We start from the raw sequence: 13311 nt of genomic DNA, 5'->3' as shown, positions 1-13311 counted from the left end.
TGTGTCTGAACTGATGCAAACTGTTATAATCTGAACTGGATTTAATTGTTTCTGTAGAAGTGCAGGGAAACAACTGGTCATTGATCCAAATACTTCTGGCCAAAAGGAAACTTTAGAAGAAAGGTTGCTCTCAGATCATGTCAGACTCCAAAAGCCTGCCATGTGGGGTACCACAGGCCTCAGTCTTGGGATCTATTATCTTTCTTTTAGATATTTTCCTTCTAGGCCAAATTAATCAGGCAGTTTTCTGATGCATCTTTATCATTTCTATGTCGATGATATTCAGCTCTACTGTTCTTTTAAGCCAACTGAATATTTAAAGTTATCCTCCTTGATTAACTCTACTAGTAGTATCAGACAGTGGCTCTATGACTACATCTCTGACCTTCTAGGGTCCCACACATCTTCTTGCAGTCTAAGATCTTCCAGTCAATAGCTGTTAATGGTTCCAGATTATGGAAGGCGTGGCCTCCATCTGGATTCAGTTGATCCTTTAAAGAAGTCGCTAAAGTTCACTCCTCGAAAATATCCAAAGATCTTACCATTAGAGAGCCACCCAGTAAAAAAATACATCGTTTTCTCCCAGGTAGATGTGCACCTTATTAACTAGATAAACCTGGCTTCCAGAGGTTTATCAGGTGGACTTGTTGGTCATTTGGAAAAAAAAGGTTAAAATTTGACCTGAACAAAGCTGTTGATATGCCTGGTCAAGACACCTTATCAATTGCCTTTAGGCATAAGTAGACGTCTTCTTTGGGAATTTTCAGCTTTTCTGGTTCAGGTGTGTGAAGCTCCATGTTGAAGACAGAAAAGTAAAATGATAAGTACAGGAAGGAGAAAAACCGTCGAGCAGCTCCAGAAGAAGGAAACTCGTATTCAGCCGAGTCAGCACCACTGTGTGTGTCCCTCAGCAGCGCTAGTCGCTTCATCTTCACAGACATCCTGGCCTGGAGCAGTGTGAGCGATGGGACTTTTCTTTGTCGTGCACAGATAAACTCACAACTAGAGACAGACACCAGTGCTGCTCGGGGCTTCGTTCACAGACAATGTGCTGATTCAGCAGAATCAAAAGGTCCGTGTTCGGTTAAAAAATACTTTTCTGTTTAGATGAATTGCAGTTGTTGCCCTCAGCTTTGTATCCAGTCCCTGAGCGTTTTTGTAGGGCTACACGCCCACAAGGAACACTACAGCTTTTATACACGTTTTTCTCTTTCTTCTCTGCTGAAACTGTAACTGCAGTCTGAACTATGCAAGATTAGGAGTCCATAACATCAGGTTACGTTCACCACGACATTCGTTCCACCTATAGGCAGCACAGTTATAAATTAAGATCCCTTTCTATCTGGTTAATCTGTCGATGATGGGCAAGGCCACGCCCACATTTAACCTGGATGTTTTCTCAGCTAAGTCTCTAACATCTAATCCAAGTTATCAACCTGGATCGATGTTTCATTGAAGACCAAGAAGGAGAAAAGGCACAATTTGAAAAAAACAGTAAGAAAAATTAAAATAAATGTCAGTTAATCAGGCATTTATCAGGCATAATAACAGATACTTGGATGAAACTTGTCGATTCAGAAAGATCATGCTGAGGAAAGTTCTGCAAACTTCTAACACCAGGAGATGCTCTGATTTCTAGTAATTTGTTTCAGGAAAATGGCCGATTCTCATTAAATGTGCCAAGTAAATTTAGCCTTCTTTATAAAGTCAAGTCACAATTTACAAAGCTAAATGAAGCCTGAACTCTAGGGGGCGGTAATAACAGATGAAATGTCCCAAAAACATGAAACTAAGCAAAGAAACAACTTTTTGAAATATTCTTTATAATCTGCTGACATTTCCTGGACTTTATTTTCTAATTAGTCAGTTTTATTTGTCTCCGAGGATTTCTTTTTTGCTTCCCTTTTTTCTTCCTTGATTAGTTCTGACTAAGGGATTATTTTTTGTGTCACTTTTGGGAAATGTGTCACTCTCAGTCATTGTTTATTTCTGGTCATAAAAAATAACGAATGAAAATAGACTGACATCATTTAAATAACTAGAAGGGATTAGAGTAAAATGTCCTGTTTGGTTTTTCTCCTCCAGTAAAACATTCTGGAACAGAAACGGTTGAAATAGGACGAGCAGAAACCTCAACAGGTCCATCATCAACTGGTTGTCCTGAAGGACCATCTGGTCGTCAGGCGTCCTTCAGCAGCCAGCTGGGAGAAAAAATGTTTAAAGTCCCCGGAAGATGATGCTTCCAGGCAGATTGAACTGGCTGCTGATGGATGACTTCAGGACTGAAACCACAAGCACCTTCTGACCAAGAAAGTCTTTCCGTTTGAAGGCGCCACATATCATAACAGACGGGTCATATGTTCCTTGGGTTTTCTTCAGACCGGCTCCTTGGAGCAACCAGAGAGAGGAGGAAGGTCACGTGTTTCCCCAACATCAAGTAGCAGAGGTTCAGGAAGCTCCTCCACCTCAAACACAAAAACACAAAGAGATTTTTATTGTTTTTTCAACAGATTTAGAATGGATAAAAATAATAAATAATTACTTCCCTGGATCGAAGATTTCTATTTTTATAGTTTATGTTTATAGTTTATGTCCCAGTTGGAGAGGTTTAGTTAACTAAAACCCACTAAATCTGATAATACACGGCAAAAAATGGAGAAATAAACATGGTTTTATTTATATAGAGAAACAAATGAACAGAGATGTAGAAAAACTGCATTTAAAGACAGAAGTTCGTTTATGGCCTACGAATTTAAGTCGCATCAAATCTGAGCTTTTAGTGGCTGATTACAGCATTTCTGCAGACTCAAATTAATTCAGTTATTATACAGAATTAGGTGCACTATTTTGCATTTATGGTCCATCTCTAATCTTCACAAGCTCAAATATATACATACACCCCAAATATATTGGTTAAATGTTTTCTCAGCTCTGCTCCTTTTAAGTTTCTACTATAATTCTGGATGGAGATCTGATCATTCTTCTTGGTTACATTTGTTTATGGACCCGACCTTCATGCACAACATTTTGAGAAGGCCAATCTATGTTAGCCAGCTTTATACGCCTCAGAACCAGCTTTGCTATGCGTTTGGGTTTATTGTCCTTCTGGAACAGCATGTTATCTCCAAGTTATTAACATCTAACCCAAACTGTCAGCCTCAGAAGAAAGGAAAAAAAGTTCCAGGCTACTGGAACAACCTTGAGTGCTCGAATGATCCTAGAGGCTATGTTGTCTGGGGCTTAAATGCCCCTGGTAGGGTCTCCCATGGCAAACAGGCTCTAGGTGACGGGTCAGACAAAGAGCGGTTCAAGAACCCCTCATGACGACAACCAAATTGAGGCACGTGACGTCGCCCGGTAAGGCGGAGCCGTGGTCCCACCCTGGAGCCGGGCCTGGGGTTGGGACTCGTCGGAGAGCGCCTGGTGGCAGGGTTGCTCCTCGCGGGACTCGACCGGGCCAAGCCCAAACAAGAGACGGGAGGCCATTCCCCAGGGGGCCCACCACCTGCAGGAGGAACCATGAGGGACCGGTGCAAAGAGGATTGGGCGGCGGACGAAGGTGGAGACCTTGCCGGCCCGATACCCGGATGCTTAGGCTGGCTCTAGGGACGTGGAATGTCACCTCACTGTGGGGGAAGGAGCCTGAGCTTGTGCCTGAGGTCGAGAGATATCAACTAGAAATAGTCGGGTTCGCCTCCACGCACAGCGTGGGCTCTGGAACCCATCTCCTCGAAAGGGGCTGGACTCTCTTCTACTCTGGAGTGGCCCACGGGGAGAGGCGGCGGGCTGGGTTGGGTTTGCTTGTTGCCCCCCAGCTCAGCCGTCTCGTGTTGGGGTTTACCCCAGTGGATGAGAGGGTCGCATCCCTGCGCCTTCGGGTTGGGGAGAGGTCTCTGACTGTTATCTCGGCCTACGGGCCGAGTGATAGTGCGGAGTACCCGGCCTTCTTGGCGTCCCTGTCGGGGGTGCTAGGTAGTGCCATTCCCGGGGACTCCATTATTCTGCTGGGGGACTTCAATGCCCACGTGGGAAACGACAGTGACACCTGGAGAGGCGTGATTGGGAGGAATGGCCTCCCCAATCTGAATCTGAGCGGTGTTTTGTTATTGGACTACTGTGCTAGTCACGGATTGTTCAAGCATAAGGGTGTCCATCAGTGCACTTGGCACCAGGACACCCTAGGCAGGAGGTCAATGATCGACTTTGTTGTCGTGGCTTCAGACTTTCCGCCGTATGTTTTGGACACTTGGGTGAGGAGAGGGGCTGAGCTGTCCACTGATCATCACATGGTGGTGAGTTGGATCCGCTGGAAGAAGAGAAAGCCGGAGGGACTTGGCTGGCCCAAGCGCATAGTGAGGGTCTGCTGAGAACGTCTGGCGGACCCCTTGGTCAGGGATGTATTCAACTCTCACCTCCGGGAGAGCTTTGACCAGATTCCGGGGGATGTTGGAGACATAGAGTCCGAGTGGACCATGTTCTCCGCATCTATTGTCAATGCTGCTGCCCGTAGCTGCGGCTGTAAGGTCTGCGGTGCCTGTCGTGGCGGCAATCCTCGAACCCGGTGGTGGACACCAGCAGTAAGAGACGCTGTCAAGCTGAAGAAGGAGTCCTATCGGCAGTGGTTGGCTTGTGGGACTCCTGAGGCGGCTGATGGGTACCGTGAGGCAAAGTGTGCCGTGGCCCTAGCAGTGGCAGAGGCAAAAACTCGGGCCTGGGAGGAGTTCGGTGAGGCCATGGAGAAGGACTACCGGTTGGCCTCAAAGCGATTCTGGCAAACCGTCCGGTGCCTCAGGAGGGGGAAGCAGTCCCTCGCCAACACTGTATTCGGTTGGGGTGGGAGGCGGTGGAAGGAGTACTTCGAGGATCTCCTCAATCCTGCCATCATGCATTCCCTAGTGGAAACAGAGGCTGGCCTCTCGGGGTTAGACTCTTTCATCACCCAGGCTGAAGTCACCAAGGTGGTTAAAAAGCTCCGCGGTGGCAAGGCTTCGGGGGTGGATGAGATCCGCCCTGAGTACCTCAAGTCTCTGGATGTTGTGGGGCTGTCATTGTTGACACGCCTCTTAAACATTGCGTGGCGGTCGGGAACAGTGCCTCTGGACTGGCAGACTGGGGTGGTGGTCCCCCTACATAAGAAGGGTGACCGGAGGGTGTGTTCCAACTACAGGGGGATCACACTCCTCAGCCTCCCTGGTAAGGCCTACGCCAGGGTATTGGAGAGGAGAGTCCGACCGATAGTCGAACCTCGGCTTCAGGAGGAGCAGTGTGGTTTTCGTCTCAGCCGTGGAACACTGGACCAGCTCTATACCCTCTACAGGGTACTCGAGGGAGTTTGCCCAACCGGTCCACATGTGTTTTGTGGACCTGGAGAAGGCATTCGACTATGTGCCTCGTGATGCCCTGTGGGCGGTGCTCCAGGAGTATGGAATCGGGGAACCTTTATTAGGGGCCATCCGGTCTCTGTACAAGCGGAGCAGGAGTATGGTTCGCATTGCCGGCACTAAGTCGGACCTGTTCCCGGTGCATGTTGGACTCCGGCAGGGCTGCCCTTTGTCACCGGTCCTGTTCATAACTTTTATGGACAGGATTTCTAGACGCAGCCAAGGGCTGGAGGGGGTCTGGTTTGGGGACCAGAGGATTTCATCTCTTCTTTTTGCAGATGACGTGGTCCTGCTGGCCCCCTCTAGCCAAGACCTACAGTATGTGCTGGGGCGGTTCGCAGCCGAGTGTGAAGTGGCTTGGATGAGGATAAGCTCCTCCAAGTCCGAGGCCATAGTTCTCGACCGGAAAAGGTTGGCTTGTTCTCTTCACGTTGGAGGGGAGTTCCTGCCTCAAGTGGAGGAGTTCAAGTATCTCGGGGTCTTGTTCACGAGTGGGGGAAGAACAGAGCGGGAGATTGACAGATGGATCGGTGCGACTGCCACAGTAATGGGGGCGCTGTGCCGGTCCGTTGTGGTGAAGAGAGAGCTGAGCCGAAAAGCGAAGCTCTCAATTTACCGGTCGGTCTACGTTCCTACACTCACCTATGGCCATGAACTTTGGGTCATGACTGAAAGAACGAGATCCTGGATACAGGCGGCTGAAATGAGCTTCCTCCGTAGGGTAGCCGGGCAGTCCTTGGGGTGAGGAGCTCGGCCATCCAGTAGGGGCTCAGAGTAGAGCCGCCGCTGCTCCTCCACATCGAGAGGAGCCAGTTGAGGTGGCTCGGGCATCTATACCGGATGCCTCCTGGACGCCTTCCTCAGGAGGTGTTCCAGGCACGTCCCACCGGCCCAGGGGACGACCCAGGACACACTGGAGCGACTATTTCTTTTGGCTGGCCTGGAAACGCCTTGGGCTCCCCCCGGAGGAGCTGGAGGAGGTTTCTGGGGAGAGTGAGGTCTGGGCGTCTCTGCTGAGTCTGCTGCCCCCGCGACCCGGTTCCGGATAAGCGGAAGACGACGAGTACAGGTAAGAGTACAAAATTGAATTCCTGACTGTTCCAGAGTACAGAGGAACTTTGTCAAACTATTGGAAGGAAGTCACCCTATTTTTGACCTAAACTCTAGAAAAAGATTTAAAGACTGCTTAAAACGCTGGTCTGTGGCAGAACCCGACCAATTCTACCAAACAGAGTGGTTCAACACGCCACCCCAAAGAGTGTTTCCTCGGTGTGCAATGTGCTATGAGACATTTAATGTCATCTGAGAGGGGATGTATGTATATAGTAGAGCCTTTATCTATAACTCTGAGATCATAGGAACCCATCGTTGTTTTAAAATCACTGAATGGGAAAAAAAACCTCAATAAAAACCACTAATAATTTGATTTAGATGTTTTACTTGGTTGAACCTTTCTTATAAAATCAAAACTTTTTTTAAACGAAACGTCAAGAATAAAAAAACATCTGGAACGTTTGTTTTAAATTAAAACTCTGTGATTTCCACATCAGCAGCATTTACATTAAAAACTGTTGCAATAAAATACAATAAAACATTTCCGCAGAAACAGGATTTAATTCAACAACCTGATTATAAAATTAATCAATAGGTTCGCATTAAAAATTCCAGACTTAAGTTCAGTAAGAGACATGAAACTGGCATCCTACGGGAATATAGGCGAGACTCTCACGAAGGCAGGCATCCTGCAGCTCGCTGCGCAGAGCGGTCACATGACTGCGGTGGGCGGAGACTTCCTGCTCGAGCCAGTCAATCCTGGAGCTGCAGGCGTGATGAAGCTGAGATACGACGGACAGAAAGCTCTGCAGAAAGACAAAGGGGCGGATGAAGGAAGGAAGCAAGGAGAAGGGTGCAGGGCTCAGGTAGGCCACGCCCCTCTGTTACCTGACATGCTGCCACCTCAGGAGCCAGCATGAGGTGTTTGGCTCCACTCAGGTCCAGGTGTTCTTGGGTGAACAGCAGGGGGCGATGGTGAGTGGACACAGAGTGCTGCAACTGGACGAGATTTTCTCTGACCTGAGGATTACAGAGGATTGGGTCAGCGGCTGCATTTCTCTCTGAATGCCTGCTAAGGTTCTGCTCACCTGCTTGCAGCTCGTCTCTGCAGCCTTCATGCACCGGATCACACACTCCTGTCGCCTGAAAACAGTTTTAAAAAGTCCAATTTGTTAAACTGATGGCGATAATTATGGCTTTGCACTAGTTTACCAGCAACAAGACTGGAAGTCATGAAATTTATTATCTGTTCTTTATATGTGAACAATATGTGTAAACAGAATATTTCTCAGTCTGTGTGTCTAGGCTTAAAACTTTCCTTTTTCATAAAGCTTATAGTAAGAGTGGCTTAGGTTATCCTGAGGTATCTCTGTAGTTATGCTGCTATAAGCTTGAGCAGCTGGGGGACATAATGACCATTTGTCCTCTCTGCTTTCTCCTACTGCTCTCCATTTACAGGTCCTTCTCAAAATATTAGCATATTGTGATAAAGTTAATTATTTTCCATAATGTAATGATGAAAATTTAACATTCATATATTTTAGATTCATTGCACACTAACTGAAATATTTCAGGTCTTTTATTGTCTTAATACGGATGATTTTGGCATACAGCTCATGAAAACCCAAAATTCCTATCTCACAAAATTAGCATATTTCATCCGACCAATAAAAGAAAAGTGTTTTTAATACAAAAAACGTCAACCTTCAAATAATCATGTACAGTTATGCACTCAATACTTGGTCGGGAATCCTTTTGCAGAAATGACTGCTTCAATGCGGCGTGGAGGCAATCAGCCTGCGGCACTGCTGAGGTCTTATGGAGGCCCAGGATGCTTCGATAGCGGCCTTTAGCTCATCCAGAGTGTTGGGTCTTGAGTCTCTCAACGTTCTCTTCACAATATCCCACAGATTCTCTATGGGGTTCAGGTCAGGAGAGTTGGCAGGCCAATTGAGCATAGTGATACCATGGTCAGTAAACCATTTACCAGTGGTTTTGGCACTGTGAGCAGGTGCCAGGTCGTGCTGAAAAATGAAATCTTCATCTCCATAAAGCTTTTCAGCAGATGGAAGCATGAAGTGCTCCAAAATCTCCTGATAGCTAGCTGCATTGACCCTGCCCTTGATAAAACACAGTGGACCAACACCAGCAGCTGACACAGCACCCCAGACCATCACTGACTGTGGGTACTTGACACTGGACTTCTGGCATTTTGGCATTTCCTTCTCCCCAGTCTTCCTCCAGACTCTGGCACCTTGATTTCCGAATGACATGCAGAATTTGCTTTCATCCGAAAAAAGTACTTTGGACCACTGAGCAACAGTCCAGTGCTGCTTCTATGTAGCCCAGGTCAGGCGCTTCTGCCGCTGTTTCTGGTTCAAAAGTGGCTTGACCTGGGGAATGCGGCACCTGTAGCCCATTTCCTGCACACGCCTGTGCACGGTGGCTCTGGATGTTTCTACTTCAGACTCAGTCCACTGCTTCCGCAGGTCCCCAAAGGTCTGGAATCGGCCCTTCTCCACAATCTTCCTCAGGGTCCGGTCACCTCTTCTCGTTGTGCAGCGTTTTCTGCCACACTTTTTCCTTCCCACAGACTTCCCACTGAGGTGCCTTGATACAGCACTCTGGGAACAGCCTATTCATTCAGAAATTTCTTTCTGTGTCTTACCCTCTTGCTTGAGGGTGTCAATAGTGGCCTTCTGGACAGCAGTCAGGTCGGCAGTCTTACCCATGATTGGGGTTTTGAGTGATGAACCAGGCTGGGAGTTTTAAAGGCCTCAGGAATCTTTTGCAGGTGTTTAGAGTTAACTCGTTGATTCAGATGATTAGGTTCATAGCTCGTTTAGAGACCCTTTTAATGATATGCTAATTTTGTGAGATAGGAATTTTGGGTTTTCATGAGCTGTATGCCAAAATCATCCGTATTAAGACAATAAAAGACCTGAAATATTTCAGTTAGTGTGCAATGAATCTAAAATATATGAATGTTAAATTTTCATCATGACATTATGGAAAATAATGAACTTTATCACAATATGCTAATATTTTGAGAAGGACCTGTATGTATTATGGCATTAGTTGAAGTTATTGTGGACCATACCTTGAGTTCCCTCAACACTGTGTTTGATTCTATCTCCTTTATAGGAGGAGCCATCAGTTTAAATATTACTGCCAATAACTTCATGTTCTCTCTGTTTTTTCAATAGAGGATAAAGTTGTATATTGGTATGAATTTGATTTATTGTTTATTTCTCTATGATAAAAAGCTTATTTTACCCCCTTTTATTTTTAAGGTGCCTTGAGGTGACCTTTGTTCTGAACTGGTGCTGATTAAATAAACTGAACTGGATCAGGTTTGGTAAGGAGCTCTAAAAGCAAACTGGATGTGTGTTTGTCTATTTGGGACAAACTCAGTGCTTTTTGTAGGTTTGTGCTTCATTATGATTGTCGCTGCATTATGCAACATCTGCAACACATCGCTAATGTTTGGCTTTTCCCCAAAATCAGCTTAAAATAGGACATTAAAAGAAAAAGCATTTGCTTGAGTAAAATGTTTAAACAGCTAAGAGGTTTTTATTCCCACTGAGACAAACCTCCATGGTGTTACCTGGCAGCACCGCTCAGTTCATCCTCTGCTCTCTGCAGTTTCTCCTCCAGCTGCCTCCTCTCCTTCTGAACCCCCGACAGGTGCTTACCCAGAATTCTCAGGGAGCGCTCTTTCCGACTCAGCTGCTGCCGAGTCTCTGACAGCGCCTGCGGAGAGAGAGAGGAGGCGATCACGGGCATTTAAAGGAGACACGCTGATCGTTTCCTGATGGTGTCTCTGAAATGTCACTGATGAACAAAACTGGATGTTTATAAACCTGCAGTAATCAAGTTGTAGCTTATCAGTCATATTTCAGGTACATGAACTCTGGCTTGACGAGTCCATCTATAAAACTTGTTTTTTTCTTTGAAATTAGGCATTCAATGACGATCAGTAAATCAAAGATTCTTTTCTATGATAGGATAAAAAAGACAGAACTTCCTGAACAGAGAATGAAATGAACAGCAGGGCAGCATTCCTTTATTTCTGTCTAAGTTAAATTTCTGATGAGAGAACACAAACAAACAAAAACAGTTTTAGTTTTTTACTTCCCCTGACAGGTAAAGCAGCATGATTTAGGAATCAGGGCCCATATTCACAAAGATCCTCAGAGTCCTCAGAGAGCTCCTATCTTAGCCCAAACATTCCTGGCAAGGTCTCCTAGATTAAGAGCGATTCAGTTCTCTGCTGAGAGCGACTCTGAGCGAGGAGATCTGCTGTAAGACGGAGCGCTACAGGAGATCCTTCCTGCCCACAGCCATCAGCATCTACAACGACTCTTTGAAGAAACCTACATAATATGAGCTATAACAACATTTAATTTCCCTTTGGGATTAATAAAGTATTTTTGATTTGAATTGAATTGAATTGAGACGACAGGAATTCCTATTTTAGTGAGCGGTTGATCTCGTTGCTAGGTGTGGTTGACCCTGTTGCCAGGTGTGGTTGACCCTGTTGCCAGGTGTGGTTGACCCTGTTGCTAGGTGTGGTTGACTCTGTTGCTAGATGTGACGCCTTCTTTTCAGAGCTGTGATTGGTTGTTAAAAGAAACGAGAAAAAACAAAAACAAATGCACTCCTAGTGATGATAAAATTTAAACTGGATTCAGAAATGTTTAAATCGTGATGATAAAACTTAGCAAAATTAAATTAATTGTCCCACAGCATCAACATGTTTGACTATAGCTTATTTACATGCTCATCATTATTTTGATGTCCTTATTATTATGTTAACTCGCCATGCTGGTCGTTTTCATACTGCATCTATGTCATATTAACTTAATACTAATATTAAAATTCAACATTTTACTGTGATCTCCTTCTTGCTTTATGAGGTTCAGTTTGGTAAAATGACCAAAACAAAACAGAAAAAAGGTGGAGAAAAGCGAACTGAACAGAGGAGCAGAGCTTGCTGGTGGAGGAGAAGAGAGGAGTGTTGAAAGGTAGATTTGGTCCTGGGGTCACAGTGGGAACCAACAGACATTCCCAGCAGATCACTGCTTCGTTTCCTCTGCTTTCAGCACCAGCCTGGACTGTGAGCAGCTCTGGTTCCTGCTGCATTCAGAAGCTAGAGAGGAGATAGCAGAACACCAGAGAACTTCTCCACCGACGGGGAGCGTTGGAGACGACCATTTAGGTTGAAGCTGCTGACATCATCATGAACAATACAGCAGATACTGATTCACCTCATTTACATCTTCCTGCTATCTCTACAGTGCTCTGATTATTGGACTGTATCTGTCTGTCATTATTGTTTCCATTGTTTATTTATCCTACCTAATAATACCTTACAAGAGGTTGACCTTTAACCTGTCCTGCTGCTGAAACTATTCAATTTCCCTCTAGGGGGATGATGAATTTAATCTTATCTCTATATTAATAATTGAAGTTGATGTTCTCATTTACTTGACTGTTTAGGAGGTGGATCTCTGCACCATGGAGCCGGTAGCATTTTATTCATTCACTGTTGTTTATTGTAGGAGAATATCTCTCCTTTCTCTCTGTCTTTCCTCCATCTTCTCTGCTTCAGACACTCACTAGAGTCACTCTAGGGTCACTAGAAGTCCTCCTCACTACTCCTAACATCTCCTCACGTTAGAAGCTCTCTTAAGGCCTAATGCCTTGTTCACACGGCAGGATTTTCATGTCGTTTTTATCCCTGATCTTCCCCTTCCGACAGGCTCCAATCATCATGATGGCTCTTAAGATAAAGTCGTGAGATAATCCTGCTGTGTGTGGTGTGTTAAGAGTGGTCTAGTCTGCTCGGAAAGACGTCTGGATCGCTCCGACCTCAACTCAGGGATATTCAACATGTTGGAAACGAGCACGCAGCCTGTTGAATGTGACGTGTAGCCAATCAGAAAGCGAGTTGATGGAAACATGGAAGGGAATTACTCTGAACTCACATTTGATCTGGAGAGGTTTTGCAGGATTTCCTATCTGAAATCTGAATGTTTGTGAGTGAAATCTGTTGTGAGTGGTGTTGTGCTTCGCTGTGTGGCTGGACACCACACACTGTAGGACCCAACCTGTTATATCTACGATTTTTGATCATCACATGAGGGGCATCAGGTGTTGAAAATCAGCCCACAATTTGAATATCCTGCCGTGTGAACCGGGCATTAGACTCACTAAAAGTCCTCCTCACTAACCTTAACATCTCCACACGTTAGAAGCTCTCTTAAGGCCTAAGATGCTTGGTGAAAAACTTTTATCTTACCGAGGGAAAAGATTTTCTTAGAATGACGTCACTAGGAGCTACTTTTAGTTTCAGGATTTTTAGGAATATGGGTCCGGATTGTTTTAAGGTTTATTAAACTAGGCGCAAAAATAGGGTCTTTAACTTTCTGAGGAACTTTTGGGCTCAAAATTTTGCTATTAGTTTGAGATAAAGTTTAGCTTTCCACAGTTCCACACTTCAGGTGCCTACAACAAAAAAAAAAAACCCAGAAAGATCCAATAACTAAACTGAGATCTTTGTAATGAACTGTTAGGAGGAGGCGTACCTGTTTGGTTTGGCTCAGTGTGTCGCATTGTTCTGAGGAGTGTTTGTCAGCTCGCTGCTGCAGAGCCTGCAGCTGTTTGGACTGTTCCTGGATCAGCGCCTGGGCCTCCTGCTCTCTGTTCAGAGCCTGACGGAGTTCCTCACAGGCGGTCTGGAAACGCTCCGACGGAACCTGAGCACAAAAACAAACAAGAAACCATGAAAAGCGACACCAACTGTCAGAACAGCCACAAATTTTAAAAAATAGCATTCTGCTTCTCTGGAGCAAATCCCCAAAACAAAAAAAAG

At 45.5% G+C, this 13311-nt stretch overlaps 1 protein-coding gene across 1 annotated transcript in view; it reads right to left on the bottom strand.

Moving 5' to 3' along the window:
* Positions 1–1514: 1514 nt before the first annotated feature.
* Positions 1515–13311, bottom strand: part of LOC124881288 (coiled-coil domain-containing protein 171-like) — a 32984-nt gene continuing 21187 nt past the window's right edge. Inside the window, exons 19-24 of the mRNA XM_047386830.1 lie at positions 13025–13195; positions 10042–10187; positions 7523–7577; positions 7323–7454; positions 7088–7240; positions 1515–2465 (exon numbers count right to left, since the gene is read on the bottom strand). Of these exons, the coding sequence (XP_047242786.1) occupies positions 2376–2465; positions 7088–7240; positions 7323–7454; positions 7523–7577; positions 10042–10187; positions 13025–13195 (747 nt within the window). The 3' untranslated portion in view covers positions 1515–2375. The remainder of the gene's footprint in view (positions 2466–7087; positions 7241–7322; positions 7455–7522; positions 7578–10041; positions 10188–13024; positions 13196–13311) is intronic.

The sequence above is a fragment of the Girardinichthys multiradiatus genome, chromosome 14, assembly GCF_021462225.1.
Source record: "Girardinichthys multiradiatus isolate DD_20200921_A chromosome 14, DD_fGirMul_XY1, whole genome shotgun sequence".
In the NCBI taxonomy this organism is placed as follows: domain Eukaryota; kingdom Metazoa; phylum Chordata; class Actinopteri; order Cyprinodontiformes; family Goodeidae; genus Girardinichthys; species Girardinichthys multiradiatus.
This window is presented reverse-complemented; position numbering and strand designations above follow the sequence as displayed.